The 22,600-nt window shown below is 50.6% G+C and overlaps 2 protein-coding genes across 12 annotated transcripts in view; one reads left to right on the top strand and one right to left on the bottom strand.

Annotated features, from left to right (window-relative positions):
• Papln (papilin, proteoglycan like sulfated glycoprotein) overlaps positions 1–22,049 on the top strand; it is a 38,644-nt gene extending 16,595 nt beyond the window's left edge. For 3 of the 5 annotated variants that reach the window (XM_041657958.1, XM_041657957.1, XM_041657962.1), the window contains 13 exons: positions 1,255–1,335; positions 1,472–1,733; positions 2,656–2,776; positions 3,054–3,195; positions 4,296–4,767; positions 5,076–5,213; positions 5,440–5,564; positions 5,795–5,942; positions 6,416–6,553; positions 7,904–8,031; positions 8,130–8,238; positions 10,208–10,374; positions 13,745–15,793. In XM_041657958.1, the coding sequence (XP_041513892.1) occupies positions 1,255–1,335; positions 1,472–1,733; positions 2,656–2,776; positions 3,054–3,195; positions 4,296–4,767; positions 5,076–5,213; positions 5,440–5,564; positions 5,795–5,942; positions 6,416–6,553; positions 7,904–8,031; positions 8,130–8,238; positions 10,208–10,374; positions 13,745–13,920 (2,207 nt within the window). In that variant the 3' untranslated portion in view covers positions 13,921–15,793. Of the gene's footprint in view, positions 1–1,254; positions 1,336–1,471; positions 1,734–2,655; positions 2,777–3,053; positions 3,196–4,295; positions 4,768–5,075; positions 5,214–5,439; positions 5,565–5,794; positions 5,943–6,415; positions 6,554–7,903; positions 8,032–8,129; positions 8,239–10,207; positions 10,375–11,252; positions 11,360–13,744; positions 15,794–21,892 lie in introns of those variants that run through there. The other 2 variants (XM_041657959.1, XM_041657961.1) reach the window with 2 other exon arrangements.
• Numb (NUMB endocytic adaptor protein) overlaps positions 15,826–22,600 on the bottom strand; it is a 122,426-nt gene continuing 115,651 nt past the window's right edge. For 5 of the 7 annotated variants that reach the window (XM_041657963.1, XM_041657964.1, XM_041657966.1 and 2 more), the window contains 3 exons: positions 21,234–21,383; positions 18,715–18,861; positions 15,826–17,832 (listed from right to left, as the gene is read on the bottom strand). In XM_041657963.1, coding sequence (XP_041513897.1) covers positions 17,117–17,832; positions 18,715–18,861; positions 21,234–21,383 — 1,013 coding nt within the window. In that variant the 3' untranslated portion in view covers positions 15,826–17,116. The remainder of the gene's footprint in view (positions 17,833–18,714; positions 18,862–21,233; positions 21,384–22,600) is intronic. The other 2 variants (XM_041657968.1, XM_041657969.1) reach the window with 1 other exon arrangement.

Here is a 22,600-nt window from a genome sequence, read left to right as displayed (position 1 = left end):
GGAGCCCTTGAGGAGGAGGGCTGGGGGTGGCACTGGGCTTTTCATGATTCTGAAGGTAGGGAGAGGCAAATTTGGCCAACACTGGGAGGGGGGGCAGTGTGAAGTACAGAAGAGATTCAAGAACCCCAGGAGGCAGAAGGCATGAGTTAAAAAGGGCAGTGTATGATGCCCTGGGCACTGGAAAAAAGGAACAGAGTGATGTTTTATTATCATTATTGGTTATTGAGACAGGGTGTAATGCAGCCTAGGCTGGCCTCAAATTCATTGTGTAGCTAAGGATGACTTTGAACTCCTGATCAGTCTGTCTCTATCTCCCAAGTGTTGGGGTACAGGTGTGCACCACCACACTAGACCTAGACATAGCTTTTAAAAATTAATTTTAAAAAATTCTATTTAAAATTTAATTTTATGCATATGGTAATGTTGCTTCCATGTTCAGCCATGCACCTTGTGGACACATGGAACCTACAGAGGCCAGCAGGCACTGGATCCCCTGGAACTGGAGTTACATATGGTTATGAGCCACCATTTGGGTGCTGGGACTCGAACCCACATCCTCTGGAAGAGCAGCTAATGCTCTTAACTGCTCAGCGATCTTTTTAGCCTCCCCACAGTTATATCTTAATCTAAGGCCGACTCTCACTATGTAGCCTTGTTGTTCTGGAACTCTCAGAGATGCCGTTTTGTGGGTGCTGGGACTCTGCCCTCACCTTTGCATTCTTAGTCACCTGTGTCAGTTATTCCCGCAAACTGCCTATTGCGGAAGAGCAGGAAAGCCCCACCCCACCAAGAAGCGCTGTTTTGGGGGTACCCTGCCAGTTTGCTTTCCTCTTCATAAAAACCCCAATTTCTCTGACATTTTACGATTAGAAAAGACTATCAACTACTAAAAATCATGAAAACCCATTTTTTTCTCTTTTGGGGGGGCGCTGGGGCTCAAACCCTGGGCCTGGCTTATGCTGGGCAAGTGTCCTACCAGCTCACCTGCTGTGGCCCCCAAGTCATCTGGTCTAACAGGACAGCAAAGCTGGACAAGATAAAAAAAATTCAGACACGTAGAAAAGCTGAAAGAAGTCTTTGAACCAGGCGTTTTGCTGCCTACCTGGAATCCCTGTACCTGAGAGGCTGAGGCAGGGGGATTTTTGTGACTTACAAAGTCTCTGCTGGGTGTTGTTTTCAGGGGTTGGGACTTTTATCTCTGGTGTTGCTTTTCTCTGGTTCTGCCCTTCACACCCATTACTTGGTCCCCTACAGAGGTCCCTAGCATACAGGACTCACGGACCCGCCCCTCAGACCCCAGGATGCCTTTAGGCCCTCAAGTGTCCCCAGTCTCAGGTGAGAAGCTGGGTCCTGCCCCCAGGTGGCCTGGCAGTGGTCTAGAGGGAGTGGGGACCTAGGAAGGTGGTGGACTTGGGATGAGGGCAGGAGCAATGTGGGTGACCCACAGTGGTCTTTTCCCCCTTCTGATTAGATGCGAGAGACCAGCGATGGACTGCCCAGGAGCGACCCAGGGCCCAGAGTAACCCCAGGGAAGGCCCAGACCCCCACCAGTCAGCTGCAGGCCATGTCCCCTCTCTGCAGCACCCTCCACACCGCTCACCCCTGAGGCCAAGCTCAGGTCCCCGTGACTGCAGACACAGCCCCCATGGATGCTGTCCCGATGGCCACACACCATCTCTTGGGCCGCAGTGGCAAGGCTGTCCCCTGGCTGGGGCCTTGTGTCTTCAGAGCAGGTGGGTTGGGGCAGTTATTCTTCCTCAGCAGACAAGAGAATCGGGGCGGGGGGGGTACTGGGCAACGCTAGGCAGGGCCAACATGCCTGCTCAGGGCAGGTTTGCCCAGCTAGAAATTCCTGAAGTACCCTGACTGTGCCATTTTGGGTGGATGTGTGGGTTCTCTTCCTCTTGATGGGCTTCTAATGTGGCCAGCGTGTGGAGAAATAGCTTGAGGCCTGGAGCAGACCTGGAAGGTGAGTCCAGCTCTCGGGTCCATGCCAAGCTCAGGAGCTCAGTGTGAAGCTGGCCACATCTCAAGTCTTCTACCAACACACTCCTTCAGTCCTGGAGGGAGGGGCTGAGTCACCCCATCCTGCCAAATGTCTGCTCCATTCTTCTGAGACCTCCCCTGTGCAGGCCCCCTGAGGGACTGCGCTGCTACAGGTCTGGGATTTGAGGCCCGTGACTTCCAGCTGTTTGCTGGGTGACTTGAGGCCAGTGACTTCATGGCTCTTGGCTTCCTCTTCTGAGAGTCAGGAGCAATGACTGCTGCTGGAGGAGGTTGTGAGGGAGACTTCTCCCCCCTCCTCTTGCTTCAGAAACTCTAATTGACGGAAGATCAATTTTTTTTTTTTTATCTTTTCGGGAACTTCTGGGAACCTGACATTTGTACGAGCTTAGATGCATTCCGCTTTCTGGTTTTGGGATAGGAGGTGCACCATGCACCCTGGCAGCTGTTGGGTGGCAGTGGGACTGAGCAGAGCTTGGGGCACGGAAAACGGTATCACTGTGCATAGGAACAGGCTCTCCCCAGACAGCTTCCTAAGTAAGTGGCCTCAGAGTCCCTTCCGCCCTGGGAGTTTAGGCCCCACGATCCACGGGAGAGCAGAGCAGGGCTGGGCTGGGCTGGGCAGTGAGCGGGCTGTGTACTACTCTCTAGGTATGGATGCTGCCCGGATGGGGTGTCTGCAGCTGAGGGGCCCCAGCAGGCTGGCTGCACCAGGTCTCACGGCAGTGACAATACTGGGAACAGGCCAGGGTCCAGGGCAGTGGCTTCCAAGGTAAGTGGTTCCGGGGGCAGGAACACAGCTCAGGGCTACTGGGATCTTTGCAGCTTCAGCCTTGGGAAAGGGAGAACCCTACGGACCTGGTAACCTAACTGTCCTTTCAAAGAGTGGGGCTTCAGGGGTGGCCTCTAATCTCCCCTGGGTGGGGCTCTCTACCTCTGACTCAGCTGTGTCTCTTTCCTTTTCCTGCCATACTTCCTCTGGACAGCCTAAGCCCCCCACTGAAAACAAGATTTATTCCTAATTTCCCTACCTCTGGCTTCCTCTTCAGGTCCCTGAGATCCACCACCAACCCCAGGCCCACGAGGGCGAACCCAGTGATTGTCGTGGCTCCCAGTTTGGCTGTTGCTATGACAATGTGGCTTCTGCAGCTGGTCCCCTGGGGGAAGGCTGTGTGGGTCAACCCAACTATGGTGAGAGGGTACCCCCTTCTCATCTTTACTGATGGGTAGACTCTGGAGTCTCACTGGGTCCTCATCCTCCACCCACAGCCAAAGACTTCATTGACTCATAGTTTTCCAATACCCGAGCATGCACAAGATAACCAGGGCAGAGGATTTTGGTGGGTCGTTCCTCTATCTAGGATGTTTGTACTGGCTGGGGAGGGTTACAAGTGGAGTGCCCAGGGCTGCGGATGCAGCCCAGTTGGTGGAGTGTTTGCCTAACATGCGCAAAACCCTGGGTACAATCTCCAGTGCCGCATAAGCCAGAGATGGTGGCGGAGGTCTGTAGTCCCAGTACTTGAGAGGTAGAGGCAGGACAGTTCACACCTTGTTCAAGGTTAGCCTGTGATAAATAAGATTCTGTCTCAAAAAAAAAAAAAATGGAGATCACAAATAAAAACAAGTCCATCCTATGTCAGGGGTCAGGAAGGGCAAGGTGGGCAGTGATGTGAGGCTTGCCCACGCCTGAGATGGGGTGTGCCAGGAGTAGAAGCTGAGTTGTAGAGAGAAGGTGGGGGCTGGAGTAGGGGATTGATGGGTGGAGCTTCCAGGGTCTGTCATGGGAATATACACCTACAGTCTATAGCAGGCTTGGAGGCCCAGGGCTCAGCAGAAGGCAGAAAGGTGGGTATCGGGACAGGCAGCCACAGCCACTTGGAACAAGGAGAGACGGAGCAGGCTATCCACACTGGCCAGCAGGGCTGAGAGGGCAAGCAGGCTAGTGCTGGTACGTGGTCCTGGGGATGAGGGAGGGCGGATCTCCTGCTGGGCATACTCACAGTCCCTCAGGGGAGGTCACAGTGAAGTCTCAACTCTAGCCGGCCTGTGTGTGCATACCCAGAGGCCCCGGCTAGAAGGGAGGTGAGAGAGCTTGCTCAAGGTTGTTTCTTCCTGGGGACTCTAGTTGGGTACAGGTGAAGGTGTAAGCAAGTCCTGGGCTCCTAGGGGCGGCCAGAGGTCCTGGCAGGAGTGGAGCTGTACGCCGTGAACCAGGACAGCTATAAGACTGAGGGGAGAGGGCGGTGTGACCACTGGCCACCTGGGTGACGTGTACCATCCTCAACCCACAGCCTACCCAGTGAGGTGTCTGCTGCCCAGTGCTCCTGGATCGTGTGGAGACTGGGCTGCCCGCTGGTACTTCGTGCCGTCAGTGGGCCGGTGTAACCGCTTTTGGTATGGCGGCTGCCATGGCAATGCCAATAACTTTGCTTCGGAGCAGGAGTGCATGAATAGCTGCCGGGAGCACCCCGGGCCCCGCTATCCTGAAGCAGGCGCCTCTGGGCATCGTGTCCACATGAACGGTGGCCAGCATGGTCCTGGAGGCCAGCAGGAACCTGATTGGCACAGGACAAGAGCCACAGTCCCGAGACTGCCCTCACCTTCTGGAAGCCCTTGGCGGAGAGAAGAGGAGCCAGGGCCTGGGGAGGCACACCACCCCCCAGCCTATGGAAACCGACCTGGAGATCAGGACCTCCGGCTCAGAGTTCCTGGACTGGGTCGAGATGCTGGACCACCAGTGCCGCCCACACGCAGCTCCTACAGGTGAGGCCTGCTTCCCAGGTAAGGGCAATGGGTACCCAGGCCGGGGTTGAGCCCTAGACAGACAGCCCAAGACAGACAGCCCCTACCCCCTCCTCAGCCTCCCCCTACCCCCTCCTCAGCCTCCCCCTACCCCCTTAGGCTGCCTGCCTTGTTCTGCTGCACAGCTGCCCAAGGGGCAATGCCTGGGGGTGTGGTGGTGTTGGGAAGACAGAGTTGCCCATGAGACTCTAGCCCTGCAAATACCTACAGAAGACAGTTCCCTGGTGACCTGCTTCCAGGAGGCAGATCCATACCTCTCACCTCTCCAGGATCAGCTTGGCAGGCTCGGAGCCCTCCCTGGTCCAGGCATCTGTCGGACAGGCGGTACAGCTCTTTTGCCCTGGCCACACCTCCCCGGAGTTCCAGACAGGGTGGCAGAAAGATGGCCAGACCCTCTTCTCTGATAGGTGGGTGTAACATCACAGTCCCCTCTTTGTGGAAGAAGGTGGGGAGCAGCAGCTACCTTCCATCTCCTGTGTGTGTAGTGTCCTCTCTTGGGGAGGCCCCTCTGGCATTCCCTGGGAGGCTCGGGGCTCCAAGGGCTGTGGGGCTGTTTGGTCTTCTTTGGTAACATGGGTGGCAGAGGACACAGAGCCCTCAGGAGCCCAGATATATCTCTTCTCCCTCCATCAGGTACCAGTTACAGCCAGATGGCTCCCTCATCATCAGCCCCTTGAGGCCAGAGGATGCTGGCGCCTATAGCTGTGGCAGCCACAGACCAGGCCATGACCCCCAGAAAATCCAGCTTCGAGTAACAGGTCTCTGTCCTACCCCCCACTCCACCTCCCAGGGTCTCACAAGTCAGAGTGGGGCTGAGGGAGGGAGGCCTGACCCACCCGAGAAAGGCCCGGGTTCTTCCTTGGTCGCATCCTCCTGGGGCAGGGACAACACCCTCTTTTCTCCACTGGGCTTTGCTGGTCTCAGGGTCCTCTTTCATTCCCACCTCCCCAAAGCTCATACTTGCTTCTTTTGGCCTCACGCATGACAGGGGGCGACACGCCAGTGTTGTCCGAGGCCCAGCCAAGGCAGTTCCCTCAGACCAGGCACCCAGACCCTGGCCATGGTCCTCGGGACTCTGGAGCAGAAGCTGGAGGCCCAGGGGTTTTCTCTTCCCCACACCTCAGGCCTGCCAGCAGGTAACAGCACAGCATGACCTAATGCTCTCTGAATAGGTCACAACACGTTCAGAGCCATCGGGGTCCATGGTCTCTATAGGCGATAAGGGAAAGTGTCTGCTGGGTGGGTTTTCACCAGCCAGTGCCCAGGGCTCAGAGAGGTGACAACTGGAAAAGCCTGGTGCCTTGAGCTGGCTTGGAGGGGTGGCTCCATCTCTGGGGATCTGGGGGCAGAGGGAGCATCTCCAGCAGATATGCAGGGCAGGAGAAGGTAGGCAGAGGGACACTGGGTGCGTTTAGTCAGCCACGGTAGCTGTCAGCCAAGCCTTTACTCTCCAGTCCTTAATAACAGAGTTGGTGTCCTAAACAGGACTAACGGATAATTTTAGGGATCCAACCATGACCAGAAAGGGAGAAAGGGGCTTATGCAGAGGACTCTTATGGGGAGAAGTAGCAGCCAGGGCCCCTTAAGCTGAGTACAATTTATTTTCTAGGCTGCGTCTGGATCGGACTCAGCCTGGGGTGGTGGATGCCAGTCCTGGCCAGCGGATCCGGCTGACCTGCCGTGCTGAAGGCTTCCCAGCCCCCACCATCGAGTGGCAAAGAGATGGGCAGTTGGTCTCTTCTCCCAGGTTCATTCAGCCCCTCCCCTGCCCCCACCGTCCTGTCTCCAGCAACACATCTTATGGGGGCCAGAGCGGGACTCCAGGCTCTGGAGAAAGGGGGTTTGGAGCACAAGGCCTCTAGGCATTTCCAAAGTATGGCTGACAGAAATGAGAGACTAGCCAAGGGGGAGATGGATTCTGAACGCCCCAGATGGTCCCCATTGCTGGCATTTACTGACTTTCCATTGAGGCCTGTTCACTGTTGTGTAGCTGCAGGGGCCACACTGAAGCGTGTGCTTCTTGTCAGCAGTTCACACACATGAGCTCAATGCCACGCAGCTCACCGTAGGGTCAGGGTTTGAGTCCACTTTGCGTATGGCAAAAACTAGAAATCTAAGCCTTTAACTCCAGCACCCTAGAGTGGGGGAGGTAGGTGGACTTCTATGAGTTAAGGGGGGTCTGGTCTACAGAATTCTAGGACAGCCAGGGCCACACAGTGAGACTCTGTCTCAAAGTACAAACTAGAAATCTAATCTGAACTTATGTTGCATGTCCATGTGCGCTTCTGTATATAGGCCAGAAGTCAACCTTAGATATCATTCTTAGGAACCGTCCACCTTGTTTCTTTGAGACAGGGTCTTCATTGGCCTGGAGCTTGACAAGCAGACTAGGCTGGTTGACCAGCAAGCCCAGGAGTCCTCTCTGTTTCCCCAGTGCTGGGATTACAAGCATGCCCCACCATGCCTGCCTGTCTCCCCACCCCCTAAATGTGGATTCTGGGGGTTGAATTCAGTCTTCGTGTCTGCAAAGGCAGGAACTATACAAACTACGACCTCCCTAGTCCCCTTCTTGTTTTTTTTTATTTATTTATTTATTTTTTTTATTTTTCGAGACAGGGTTTCTCCGTAGCTTTTGGTTCCTGTCCTGGAACTAGCTCTTGTAGACCAGGCTGGCCTCGAACTCCCAGAGATCCGCCTGCCTCTGCCTCCCGAGTGCTGGGATTAAAGGCGTGCGCCACCACCGCCCGGCCCCCTTCTTGTTTTTAACATTGGCATCACACGGTAGCTCAGGCGGCCGAATAGTCTCTATGTATACCAGGTTGGCATCAAACTCACGGCAATCCTTCTGCTTCCAGCTCCTGGTGCTGGGATTACAGGCATGAGCCACCACACCTGGCCTCAAATACTTTTTAAATCAGAAAACATAAAAGGCTTTGTTAGACTGAGTTTAAAAGCCAAGTCTTGTCAAGTGAGAGTGTTGGCCGAGGGCTGTGTGAGGGGCTGAGGCCTGCAGCTCTTTGGCCCACATTTTTGAACAGCAGGGGCCCTGCTCAGCCCCTCCGTGGGTCAAAGCCAACTGGCTCTGTTTGGTCCCCAGGCACCAGCTGCAGCCTGATGGCTCTCTTGTCATCAGCCGGGTGACTGTGGACGATGGTGGCTTCTACACTTGTGTTGCCTTTAATGGGCTGGACCGTGACCAGCGCTGGGTTCAGCTTCGAGTTCTGGGTAAAAAAAATAGTGCTGAGTGTGGGTGGACAATGGGCGGTCCAGTGGAGTGGGGGAGGGGTCTGTGTTAGCCACTGACAATGTCTTCTTGTGTGTAGGGGAGCTGACCATCACAGGCCTGCCTCCTTCGGTGACAGTGCCAGAGGGTGACACAGCCAGGCTTCTGTGTGTGGTGGCTGGAGAGAGTGTGAACATCAGGTGGTCCAGGTAAAGTGCTATTTTCTCGTTCTGTCAGAAATGTCACTGTCACTACTATACCATCGTCCTCGGAGGCTGAAGCACCCTCATCCCACATCACGAAGCCCTAGAGGGCAGTTTCTACCAGCTGGGTGACACAATTTCCTTTTTTGGGGGCGGGGGTTTGAGACAGGGTTTCTCTCTGTAGCTCTGGCTGTCCTGGAACTTGCTCTGAAGACCACACTGGCCTTGAACTCACAGAGATCCGCCTGCTTCTGCCTCTAGAGGGCTGGGATTAAGGGTATTTGCCACCATACCCAGCAACTACAGTTTCTTAATTTTAACATCACTGAAATATTGGGCCAGTCAAGTTTGCTGTTTTAGGCCTGTTCATGGTAGATATTTAGCAGCATTTAGAACATCCACCTGCTAGGGCCAGTCGCATCCTCCCTGCCCAGGTTAGAAAGTATTTCTAGGCATGGCTCTGTCTCCTCCATGTTGAGAACCACAGGGATGCATGCAGCTTTGGAGACTTTTGGTGTCTTTCTTTTTTTCCAAGTTTACTTATGAGTGTTTTGCTTTCATGTATGTTTTATAAAACATGCATTCCTGGTGCTGTGGAGGTCAGAAAGATGGATAGCTGTGAGTCACCATGTGGCTGCTGGAAACCGAACCGTGGTCCTCTGCAAGAGCACGTTCTTAGCTGCTGAGCCGTCTCTCCACTGCCACTTCAGAGCCCGATTCCAGATCAGCTAGTGTATTTGAGTTCAGCAACCATCTTTTGTCTCCACGTCTTTAGAACATGTCAGAACCTATGTTAGTGTCTGGAGATTTGGGGGTCAGTGGAGATTTGGGGACCTCAGGGCACTATGAGCTGAGAGGTGGCCTTGGCCAGGTTTTCCCCCAAGTGCTGGTTATACACTGAAGAAAGAAAGTGAGGCTTTGGATCTGGGAGAGTCAAGGACAAGGCCAGGGAGGGTAAGGAGAGGGAAGGATGCTCTTGGGAGAAGCAACAAGAGGTCAAAGGCAACTATTTCCTGAGGGGGTGCCCTGCTGGCGAGGGATGGTGACAATGGAGTCCAGCTGCCACTTAGGTGTGGCTCTGATGCCAGGGGCTTCAGTGTTCAGTGTCTTCCTTCATAGCATGGTTGTACATCTTGCTGTCTGTCCTGATAACTGCTCCAGAGAGGCCACCCAATCACCTCCCACTCCTACTGGTCACATGATCTTCTCAAAACACTCCCTTCCCATGGCTTCCCTACTGTCCTCAGAGCTCTTACCTGGGACGCCTTTAGAGACACGCTCTTCCAGAAGAGAGGCCATTCTGTGCTGATACACTCTGGGTCTGGACTTTCCGGCTTCAGGTCTCACAGGCACCCCAGATCCAAATCGTCTCACTGGTCATTCTTCCCATCTGGGAAGGCACCAGTGAGCTAGAGAAGGCTGGCCCTAGAGCCACCGTCTCCGCAGCCCACATCTGCCCTCACCTGCATCTACTTTGGTGCTCTGTTATCTTCTCCACGTGCACGAAGCACCAACTACCCCTGCTTTCTCTTCCAGGCCTCCCCGAGACCGTCCCTGCACCTCTCGAGGCCTTCTAGCCACTCCCCCTGCCTCCTCTTAATCTGGCTGTGGCTTGTCTTCAAGGTCCCAAATCCCTAGTTTCCCCTTCTGTTGGCTGGCTCAACTGGCCCCTTTCTTGTGGAAAGCTCCCTTGAAGGTACATGTACCTCCTGACACAGGGCCTGGCATTTGTCAGTGACAAACTGGAATGGATTCCTCTGTGGATCCAAGGCAAACTGGTAACTCAGTGCTCAGCTGTGTCACTTGGCTTTGGTAATGTCCTCCTACTAATTTAGTGTGCCTGTCCTCACTTCTCTGAGGGGAGAGAAGGCTGGCTCTGGAATAGCCTTGGCTACTATCTCCCTTATCTCCCAGGCCTCCCAGGGCCTGTCTCTGGAAGCCCTGGACGGCTCTCCCAGTGTCCTCTTCCCTCCAGGAATGGAATCCCAGTGCAGGCAGATGGCCACCGTGTACACCAGTCTCCAGATGGCACACTGTTGATCCACAACCTGCGGCCCAGGGACGAGGGCTCTTACACATGCAGTGCCTACCGTGGGAGCCAGGCTGTGAGCCGCAGCACCGAGGTGAAGGTGGCCCTGCCAGGTAAGAGAGGCTTGTCCCTGGGTTTTGCTGTCCTGAAGGCCAGCTGAGCACTGCGGGTCACAGGCTTAGCGAGCTCGTTCTCACCTGCGCTCACTTTCTAGCTTCTGGTATTGTAACTGGGGGCAGGTATTCGGTGTCACCCCAGAGTCCCACTTTGCTGGGGCTACTTCACTACCTAAGGCTGAGGTACAGATGTGGAGAAGGGTTCAGGATGGCACTGCAAATGCCTCAGAACCCTGCCATTCAGACTTGCCAGTCTAATGCTTTAAGACGGATGGACCCCTAAAATCTGTCCATTCTAATCAGGGTGGCAGACGGTACTGTGGGACTGGGGCTCAGTGCAGTTCTTGCCTAACATGCAAGGCCTTCGGTTCCATCCCTAGCAGTAAATACACACGTAAATAAAAGGCCTTATTCTTAAAAGGCACAGATGATTCTTTGACCAATGTTTGGTATAGTCTCCTTTCCAAATCACTATAGTCAAAATTTTTATATAAAAAATGGCTCTAGGATGGAAGAGTGCCTTTGATCATCTAGGCGTGTAACAAGAGGGCAGGGTCACCCTCATCCTTTATCCATGAGACAGGTACCCAGTGAGTTTCAGGGATGTTCCCACCATCCACACAGTAGATGTGTGGACAGCTGGGAACCAAACCCAGGGCTTTTTTTTTTTTTTTTTTTTTGACTCCTGGTTTTATTTCTTTCCTTTTGTAGTCCAGGCTGGCCTTGAATTTGCTAGGTAGCCAAGACTACTTTACTCTCCCAGGTGTATCTTAGAACTGGTATCTTAAAACTGTCTAAAGCTCCCACTCACGGGAGCTCTGTGTTGAAATGACAGGGCTGGAGCGGGAAGGGGCCACTCACTCTGCTTTCTGTAGGTCTTAGTGTGTCAGGGAGGGTCAGAGCAGCAGGTCAGAACCTCTCATCCAGCAGCCAACTCTCACAGACCTGAGGCAGATCCCGGAGAATGGTGCCTGGCACGGAGGTAACGGGGCACTGACTGCCTGGTCTGCATGAACACTCCCGACAAGCAGAGTTCCAGTGCCAATATGGGAGGGCTGGGGTCAGTGCTGGCTGTCATTCTGGCTGTGAGGCTGAGCATGGGAACTGGCCAGAGCTTGAAGGTGTGTGTTGAAATGTTGCTTTGCAAGACTGACTCTCACTCTGGGACCCCAGGACCCAGCCCAGTTCTCTGCAACCTGGGGAACTCAGATAGCTAGTGTGCCTATGTGAACAACAGCACCGTGGTGAGAACATCATATTCCACCTCTGATGTTCCTAGAAAATCCATCCCATCTATACACTAGTCAAACGAGCAACACCGAGAATGTAGACTCCTATGGTGGGCGATCGTTATGAGGACTGAGGAATCCTAGCATGCGGCTTACATAGTAGGATTACCAGTTTGAGTGCAGTGTGAGCAACATCCCTGTGTTAAAACAAAAGCCCAACAAAACCCACCTCAAAACAACCCAAGGGGATCCGGACATTCACATTTGTGACCAGCTGTAGATGTGTCTACTGTGAGGGAGGCCAGATGATAATGGAAGTTTGACAATGGAGGCTAGTGGGTTTTTGGTGACATGAAGCCACTACGCTGAACTTCCTGACCCCACTCATGGCTACAGCGAGGCCTCCTTTCTCTTGTCCTCTGCTGGATATTGCAGCCTTTACTTATTTTAGAAGCATCTCTCCAGAATTCCTACCTGTCTGGATGCCTTCCATTGACCAGCCTGCAGATAGATGCTCTCGTTAGCTGGTTTTCTGATAGTCACACAGTGACTATCTCATGCTGCCCAAGTCACGGCTTGGCGGCACTGGAGTTAGTGTTAGCATGGGGTGGGCTTAGGCTTCTAGCACATTAGAGTAAAACCCGAATTGTTTTGCCTATGAGGGCTGAATGAAGAGCAGGAAATACTGTGAATTGGAAGGCAGTCTGGTACCCGTTCTGTCCCTGCCTCATTTTTTTTTTTTTATTGAGAAAAGGAAGAAAAAAAAACAAGTTTCCACCTCCTCCCAGCCTCCCATTTCCCTCCCCCTCCTCCCATCCTTCTCCCCCTCCTCCCACTCCTCTCCCCCTCCCTCTCCAGTCCAAAGAGCAGTCAGGGTTCCCTGCCTCATTTTTTGAGGAAGGCTCTGCTGTGGGGTCAAGACAGCAGTAAGCACTCAAATTTCTGCCATGGTTATCGCATGTTCTGGATGCTGTTGTGAGTGGCTTCTGTATGTTATAGACAAGCACTTTACACTCTACTACCAAACTATACTGCTAGGCCTCTTTTTGGTATTTTTAGTTTGAGATAGGGTCTCCCTGAGTTGCCTCAGCTGGCCTTGAAGCCGTGGTCTGCCTCAACCTCCCAAGTAGAGACTGCAGGCCTGTGCCACCAGGCCCAGCTGTTTTAAGTCCTTAGAACACCCCTCTGAGGCAGACACTATTTCCTCTCCACTTCACAGAAAAGGAAGCAGAGGCCCCTAAAGCTCAAGAAATGTGCCCAAGAGAACTCGGTAGGGAAGGGACAGTCTGCTGTGATAGGTCAGAGCTGCAACGGCTGGGAGTTGTGATGAAAGCGAACTCGGTAGGGAAGGGACAGTCTGCTGTGATAGGTCAGAGCTGCAACGGCTGGGAGTTGGAATCAAAGTTCCAGATTTTGAAAAATAAGTGTGCATACGCGGGTTTGCTACCATGCTCCGGTTATGTTGGTAAGAAGGCCAAACCTTTCTAAGGCCACTCAGCTTGTCTGGTTTTTCATGGGGTCTTCTGAAGGAGCAGGGAAATGAAGATACTCAGCCCTGTATGGCTGGCTGTGGGGACAGCGGGGACAACGCAGCACAGATCCTGCGGAGAGCGTAACTAGGACACAGCAGTAGAATAGATCTGAGTGACAAACTCCTAGGAAGGGTGAGGTGGCACACGGGCTGTGCTATCGGCCACGGCTAACAGGGCTTTGAAGAGTCATTGCGTTCTCTGGCGGAAAGCAGGAAAGATGGAGCTAGGAGATGGGTGAGCTGGGGAGGCTGGAGGACTCAGCAGCACCAGGGACAACAAAAGCTCTTGCTGACTTCCAGCTTTCCTAGGTCTGACCCTATCTATCTATCTATCTATCCATCCATCCTTCCAATCCGGGCCAACAGAGCTGTCACGTGGCTCTTTGGCTCTGGACAGTGAGATCTGTCTGATGATCCAGGCAGTAAGGGGGAGTCTGGGAAAGGCTGTGCACTGGGTTGAGACCGCAGACAGGCAACACAGGAGGACCACTAGTGAGGCCAGCAAGGAGCCGAAGCCATAATCCCTTCTTGCTGATCAAGTATGTGTGGAGCAGGTGAGAAGCTGTGGCAGGGGAGCTGCCTCAGCCCTTTCTCTCTTGTTCCACAGCACCAGTCGCTCAGTCCAGGGACCTGGGCAGGGAGTGCATCGACCAGCCGGAGCTGGCCAACTGTGCCTTGATCCTGCAGGCCCAGCTCTGTGGCAATGAATATTACTCCAGCTTCTGCTGTGCCAGCTGTTCTCGCTTCCAGCCAAATGCTCAGCCTGACTGGCAGCAGGGATGAAGGCCAGGCTGTGGCACCAGTTCCGGACAGTTTGCTGGGGAGAAGGGATGGTAAGGCATGGCTTGCAAAGGAGTCACCCCTCAGATACTGGCCCTCTCAGGAAGCCAGGGTTGAGCCCCAGCAGCTGTCAGTGGCAGCCTCCCCCTGTAGTGCTCAGCAGAGTCTGTGTATGACGTCAGGCTGCTGAGAAGAGGACTCCGCCTGTACAGAACTCCTTTACACCTTCTCTTTAGAGTTCCTGCTGCGGTAAGGATCCTTTATCGGAAATGCTTGGGACCAAAGTGTTGTAAACTTTTAAATATTTGCAGACTTTACTAGTTGAGCATCCCTAATCTAAAAATCTGAAATGCTCGGAAGTCGGAAACACCCAAATGCCATGTCAGCCTGCGGAAACATCTAGAAGTATGTTTTATTTTGAGTGAGGGATGCTCAATTTGTACAGAGGATCCACTCACCACACTACAGAACAAGCTAGGTAGGAGGCATGTGACACTAGCAGTAGTGGCAACTGCTCAGAGTATTCTATGCTAGAACCCAAAGTCACTGGGTCAGACGGTGAGCTGTCTTCCTGGGTAGTGGCACAGCTGGCTTCAATACTATCACTGTATGGAGTTCATAGTGATGTTTGGGAAAGTTCTCAGCAAAGTGGAATACAATCATATGGCCTCACTTTAGGGACGTGGGGTGAAAAAGCCAGATAGATTGTAATCTGAGTGTGAAGATGTTGGGAAAGAACTAGGCTGCAGAGACGTGCCCTGAGGGGGCACACAGTTCACTGGCCTGCTCTGGGCAGCAAAGAGCAGCCATGCTTCCTTCAGTGGGAATCTGTGGAGCAGAGTGTTGCTAGAGCAGTGAGAACTATGCTGCAAACAGCAGCCGGGGGCTGGTGAGATGGCTCAGTGTTAAAACATTCACTGCCAGGCCTGATGACCTGAGTATGACCTGGAACCCACACTGGGAATGGTGGTGTATACCTATAATCCCAATGCCTGGGAGGCTGAAGCAGGAATGCCCCAGTGTGAGCCAGCCTGGGCCACAGAGTGAAACCCTGTCTCTAAACAACCCCAACCCCACAAAACTCAGCATTAACAGGATCGAGGGTGCAATGTCACGACCGGGGAAGTGGTTTTTATCTGGGATGCAGGAAGGGATCCTTTATCTTTTAGAACCTCTGATTTCTTAACGCTCAAGGAAGAGGTCTGCACTTAGTGAGCTTCCAAGGCTTTCCCACTTTAACTCCTAGACTCTCCTAGAAGACTATTTAGTATCAAAGCTCTGACATCTTCTGGAAAACAAGGCTGCATGTAGAAGCGGTATCTCTGGTCATCTTGCTTAGAAAGGAGAGAGCTGTCTGCAGGTACAAGCAGGAAGCTTGAGCAGCAACAGTAAGTGCTCTAGACCAGGGGTCCTTACCCTGCTAACCAGAGTGTAACAAACCGCCACAAACACTCCTCAAGATTTGAAGCACAGCTTGTTCCCTCCCACTAAAATTTTGATTTAATTGGGCTGGTGAGTAGTCTGGTATTATAGGTATTTGTGTGCAGGCGCATTCACGGTGGGAGATCTCAGGCATGCGGAGTTCACATTCCACTAAGCAGTACCTCAGGGAATTCCAATATACAGCCAAAGCTGAGAAGCAGTGCTGTCAGGCAGTGGTGGTGCACTGGGAGGCGGAGGTAGGTGGATCTGTGAGTTCGAAGCCAGCCAGGATTACGTAGTGACCCCTGCACCCCGTGACTAAAAGTCCCAGTTTCTGTTGCAGACCTACTCTGAGCATCACAGCCGCTGATGCGCCCACGACAGCTAAGGACTATACTAGTCCCAAACTAGAAACTGGCAGTAGAGAGGAATAAAAACAACTAGAGGTTCACTTGCAAATAAGAACAGCCCTTCATGGGCAAAAGCTTCTACCACGAACATTTATTTTGTTAAAGCAGATTATAAATTCTCATCAGTACAAATATATATATGTATATATAACTTACATTTGATTGTAAGGCCAACGTTCAAAAGTAAAAATGAGATGGGGTCTCACGTTGTTACCCGAGGTCAAGTAGCTGCAACTGGCATGGGATGTTCTGTTCATGGCGGGGAGGACAGGGAAACGGACACACAGAGCAGATAAATCCAGAATCCTCATCCCTATAAAACTTATGGGAACAAAACTTTAAGTACAAAACCCATTAAGACCCATACTACAAACCAACACAATAGCCTGCATTCCCTTTCTGGATATGATTATGTCACTGTCACCTTAATGATAAAGGATTAACATAAGGAAACTGCAATAATACATAAAAGATAATACACATTCTCTAGAGTGTAGATTGATTCCATTAAAATAATGACAGAGTTTCACCATAGGTTTAAAACAAGAACAACACTGCTTTCATTTTATTTAAAACTACAACCTAGTGGCTGTACTGGTCATAAGTATGATTGTTGTTGCATGTGCTAGTTACAATGAGTGATCACAGACAAGCCAGGGCTCCTGCCCACCGTTCCCGACCCTCCCTCTTTACTTCAATAGGCATCAACGATAAATCAATCTTATGTACAATTTCTTACAACTAACCCGCTCACTTTTGGCAAGATTACTTACAACTCATACAACTTTTTAATATTGAGAACTATTTAAAATATTCTAGGTGCATAAAAATAAAGATTTTGGCTTTTTTGATATATATATATATATATTTATAATATTTATTCTGTTATTCAAAATGGAAGCTCAGCTTTATCCCCAGGACACAGCTGCCGCTGAGCCCTCCTATGAACAGGGCAGCATGAGCTGCCTCGCTTCCCAGCTTGTACAAGCCACACTGTTCTCCATCAAGCTAAGTCAGGCCAGTACTGGGAGGAATGGGCGACTGGCCTGAAAAATAAAGGGAGATTGTTTTGCTCACTGTTATGTTTTATATTCCAGTAAGTGTGCTTTGAATACAGATTCCTCTTCAGATACTTCTGCCTCTCTGTTGCCAGAGATTTGTAAGGGTCTGAGAGCGGTCAAAAGGCAACGTCTCCTTGACTTCTCTAGCCTAGTTGCAGAGTGGTCCTCTCCGGACACCACCCCTCACTGTACTGAGCTTGGACTCGCTCCTTGGGACCTTTGGGATTAGTAAAAAGTGTACTGATCAGGAAAGCAAAGTCCTCTTTGCTCCTCTAAGTACAGAAAAAGACACGTCGCAGAAACTGTCTAAAGTTCGATTTCAAACGTCTTCTGTAAGTCGCTGGAGAAAGGGTTGGTAGGGGAGGGATTAGTGCGCTGCTTGGACTTGCTTTCTAATGCAGCCCACTGGGCTTCAAAAGGATCCACTGGGCAGGTGCCTGCAGGGACCTCTGCATGCCTGCTTCCTGAGGCCAGCCTGCCATCGTCTACACCATTGAAAGCTGCAGAACCATTGAGGTGCTGAGCAGAAGGCTTAAAGAAGGGACTGGCGGTAGCACTACTTGTCTCATACTGAGGGAATGTCTGCTGTCTGGCCAGACTTGGTGACTGATGGGGATGACTGGCCTGAGGATGACCTGCAGTGCCAAACACATTGGCTACCATCTGGGAAGGGGTGATGCCCACTACAGGCACATTAGAGGCTGCATAGGGCATCCCATTGGCTACAGGGTAGGACTGGGCAGGGACAAAGGCTGGCTGCAGGGGTGGGACCACACCCACTGGGACAGGCTGAGAGCTGAGGAATGTATTTCCTTGGAAAGGTGGTGCTGGCGGGGCAATGGCAGTAGGTGGAGGAGGCTGAAGAACTGGCTGCAGAGGGGCAGTTGGGGCCTGTGGCTGCTGGACCCGGACGCTCTTTGATACTTCTTCTAACCAACGGTCAGCCTCAGAGGGAGTACGTCTATGACCAGCCTGGAAGAGACCTGGAGAGGCAGCACCAGAAGACTGACCCCACTCAGTCCCTAGAACCAACAAGACAAGAAAGGGAGGAAGAATTAGAGGCCATTCTTGATAACCTCGGTTATGTAAAATGATCCTAAAGTGTGGACCATGCCCCCATGATGGGACACTTGTGGTTCTGGTAGAGGAACTGAAGTGTCACCAGCCAAGGAGGACAAGCAGAACCTGTCTGAGTACGTGCTTATCTTATGAGGCTCTTCAGCTATGGTTCAAACCCCTGACCCAAGGCAGCTGACAGGTGTGAAAAGTCTATCAAGTTGCCATGGTGCAGCCACAGTAGAGAAACTGGCTTATTCTCTGTGGGAGGAGGGCGTGTGTGTCAAAGAGCTGGACCCATGGTGCCCACCTGCATCCCCAGAACAAGAGTTTGAGGCAGTGGACCAAGAGGTTAGGGCTACATAGCAAGACTGTCTCAAAACCCCCAAAACATGGACAATTAAAAAGAAAAAACACTAAAAGTCAGGGCTGGTAGTGCACACCTTTAATCCCTGCACTCAGGAGGGAGAGGCAGGTAGGTCTTGAGTTGGAGGCCAGTCTGGTCTACAGAGTGAGTTCCAGCCGGAGTTATATAGTGAGATCCTGCCTCAAAACACTCCAGAAAAGTTAGTGTAAAAAAAAGCACTTCATGGCACTTTTGGTAGTGACCTTTAACTATAGGCAGCTGTGTGTCTGCAGGGAACGGTGGCTCACTAACGCTCTGTAGTAGCCGGGTTCTACAGTCCTGAGAGCCTCCCAGCTTATCCTCTTGCCCCAGCTTTAGAGCCTGTTCTCACAGCCACTTCTGTCTGGAAGGGAATATATATTTTTTTAAGTCCTCACTCAGGTAACTGGCTGATTTTAGAACCTGCTCCCAGAATCCACTTCAATATCTGTGGCCACCTTACCCGGACGTATGGCTGCAATTTCCTTGTTAGCAGCATCAGGGGCATGGGCCCAAGGGTTCGTTTCACGCACAGGCATTGCTACGGGTGCTAGAGCAGTATTGGCTGGCTTAGCAGCAAGCACATGGAAGGCTGAGTCAGTGCCATTAGCTATAATGGGAGCAGACAACATTGATGGAGTTAATTCATGCAGGGTGTCCAAGCTACTCCAATACTGGGGGGACAGACAAGGCAGCGCAGCTGGTGTTGTGATAATCATGCTTTCCTATGGTGGATACACATACCTTCTGACACAGAGACTGTATCAAATGACTGTGCTATGAAAATATGTATATGAGAGAGGAAATGAAGCCTAACTAATACAAATTAAGTTGAACATGATTGTTCAAGAACTAGGCTTTGAATTAAGTAGATAAAGTACATTTTGTTCTTCTACACTTTTCCAAGAGATCAAATCAGGCCATCAACAATAGCAAGTTGAGTTTAGTAATTTCTTGGTATATTCTGGGAATCAAGCTAACAATATTTTATATACATTACCAAATTTAATTCTTTCAAAAGCCCATAACTCTGGGATTGGGAAATAAGTTCCCAGATGTTCTACAGATGCCTAAAACCAGATGGTAGCAAACCCTATATAATACTGGGTTTTTACCCATACCTTTACACCCAGGATAAAGTTTCATCTATAAGCTAGACACACTGAGGGGTTAATAACAATTATTGTAAGAACATATTGTAAAAACTTAAAATATATGAATTCTTTCTTTTTGGAATTTTCTATTTAAATCTTTGAGATACAGTTAACCACAGGCAATTGAAACTTCAGAAACAGAGACCATGCATACATACTCTACTATGTCTACAAGTGAGAAATCAAATGGTATGTGTTTTCATTTACTACAAAATTAATTTTATACCTTTAAGACTCCCCACCCATGTAATATTTATAACATCCCAAAGTGCTGATTTTCTGCCCTCATTTCCTTTTACCCAAAGCTCTTAACCCTTGTTCTTTGATTCCTTTATCAGGATCTAGTCTGTGTTCCAGTTCTCCCTCATCTTTATCATGGAGCAGACAAGTGCCTTCCCCTGCCCTATGATAAACTCTGTCTTCCCCTTCTTTAGGAGTGGACAACCACACTGAGGGTGACAGTATTGTTTACCTGGGGCCGAAAACAACAAACCTCCTTAGCCACAAACTGGACGCCCTCTAAAGACAAAGGGCTGTGTTCTGTCCAGGTTTTATGCCCAGTGCCCTGAAAGCAGTCTGGGCAAGTGGGATGTAACTAGTCCAGGAAAATTTGACATAATCCTAACTATAGTCTGGACATGTCTCTTAGCCTCTTGGCCTCATTTTTCTTTTCTTTTCTTGGTTTTTTGAGACAAGGTTTCTTTGTGCCCTGGCTGTCCTAGAACTCACTTTGTAGACCAGGCTGGCCTTGAACACACACTTGCCTCTGCCTCCCTAGTGCTGGGATTAAAGGTGTGCGCCACCACCACCCAGTCATTTTTCTTATTTGTAATGCCTTCCTCAAAGAGCTATTTGAGCTTAACTAAGACAACAACGAGTGAGGGTTTTCCACTGTGGCAGGCACTGTTTAGTGCTCAATAGATCAAGTTTATTTTTTCTAATACTACAAATGTCTGTCAGCTGGATAGAAAGCACATATGGCATTTGCTTCGAAGGAGATAGAGCTCCAGACTTAGACCAAAGCCAAGGGGGTATGGCGGCTTCTTCCAGGGGTAACAGCACTGTCCTGCAGGGCAGCCCTTTCTCTGCACTCTCCAGAGATGGACTAAGCCATCGCTGGCGTTTACTTAGAAGTCACTGACTTAAGTGACATAAATTCTCTGTTGACCCATGAGTGAGGACTTTATTTAGCATCTGGGAGTGTGGGGCTCCAATCCTGGAGTGTAACTCTGCTGTCAAAAAGGCAATTTTAGGATACTCGTTACAGACCATAAAATGAACCAGTGAGGTGCAGAAAGGCTTCTTCTACTTTATGAGCCTCTCAGTAGAGAAGAGGTGAGTCCAGGTCTCCTCAACTTTGACACCACTGACATTTTGGAATGAGTAATTCTTTGCTGTGGGTCCCGTCCTGCACACTGAAGGATGTTTGGTAGGATTTCTGAGGCTGTAATTAACATCCCCTCCCAAAATGTCTCCATACAAGGAAGCCGAATTTTCCGAGAGGGCAGAACTGTCCCTGGTGGGGAATCACTATGCTAGAAGGCAGAGTCCGACCAATCCTGATAGTGGATGATTTTGTAAAGCTGGCTGGCTGCTCTAACCCTAAGTCAAGAGGAAAATAAAGCGGTGGACTGAGGTTTCAGAAACTCTTACTAGCAGACAAAAGACAGACATATATGTGCCAAATGATGAAAGCGGACATTAGGAGACAGGAGGGGTGGGCAGGGAGATGAGGATAACGGCAAGCTCAGGATACTAACTTCCAGTTCACAAGCAGCATGCTAACAGGATTGTTTAAAGAGAACAACTGAGGTCAGAGGTTACCAACCTTGTAAGACAGGAGACTGTGGTGCCACCAGTGTCACTGGCTTGGTCATTGGGGCGGAGGAAAAGGGGTCTTCAGAGGGTGTGCTGAAGGCACTGGTGATCTGTGAGCACAGGGAACTGATGCTCTCTGCCTCTCCTTCTACCTCTGGCACTGCAAGGCAAGCAGAATGTTCTAGACAGGAAATGGAATCTGACACTGTGGTATAGGCAGCCATTTTTCACTTTATCTCCTTCGCTTGCAGAAGGACAAGTGTCAACTATCAGGCTACACCATCAGCTTCAGTAAATTAATTGATGAATACTTCAATTTTCAGATAGCAAAGCAGAAAATGTCAGTAACTTATGCACTAAGATAGAGCGTCTTTCTCTGCAAATCCCTAAATTTACTTCTTATGACATTGTGGGGAATTTGATGGGGTTATTTATTTATTTTTTTTACTTTAATGTGAGAGTGCATGTAATAGGTGGATCTTTCTGGAAGATTTTTGCAATCTATTTTTCTTTCAGCAAGTTCCTAGAAGCTATGACCCAATCAGGTTCTAGAGCCATTAAGCAATTTATCAAAAAAAAAAAAAAAAAAAAAAGGACAGGTTAAGGCGGGATACAAAAGCTTTGCCCTGAATCAATTAGAACATGTCACCACTCTCATTTTCTTTAAAGTTTCTAGTACATGAACTGTGATATCAAAGACAAGTGAGCTGAGGACGCTAAAGACTCTCCTTAATACTAAGTCTGGACAGCCAAGCAGGAAGATTGCTTTCGCCTAGAGTTTGGGTCCAAGAAAGTTTGAGATCCTGTGTGTGTGGGGAAAAAAGACTCTGAGAACACTTACTTCCTCGTCCCTGAGCAAATAAACCATGTGTACTGAACCTTTGTGTATCTGTGAAAAGACAAAGCCCTTTGCGCCTCATCTGCCCCAGAGGGAGACTGACCAGGTACTTGAAGCCTCTGGAGCTTGTGTCAGGGGGTGCTGGGAGCCCAAACTACTTCCTGTGGTCACCCACCTCCAACTGTCCTTTGAGCCTAGTTTCATCTGCACACAGATCTTACCTCGGCACTCTATAGTGTTGTCAGTAGAAGGGCCGACTGAGCCAGAGCTTCCTCATGTTCAGTCATAGAGATAGCATGACATGTTTCAGAGGGAAGCAGAATAGGGCCAAAATCTAACATTTTAGCTCTAGATCATATGATAAGGACAGAGCTTACGGGCTGGCTCAGCTGAACAGAACACACAGAGGTGATGAACAATGTGAACAACCTCCTGCTTCTGTTCAACAGTGGGCCTTAGATTTGTATAAGAGAAAGTCAACATCCCAGAAACACAAGGAACACTGACCCATTTCTTCTGTTGCTTTGACAGTGGTACTA

The sequence above is a fragment of the Microtus oregoni genome, unplaced genomic scaffold (genome assembly GCF_018167655.1).
Source record: "Microtus oregoni isolate MIOR12 unplaced genomic scaffold, Mior012 000009F_ref0000495, whole genome shotgun sequence".
NCBI classification, from domain to species: Eukaryota; Metazoa; Chordata; class Mammalia; order Rodentia; family Cricetidae; genus Microtus; species Microtus oregoni.
This window is presented reverse-complemented; position numbering and strand designations above follow the sequence as displayed.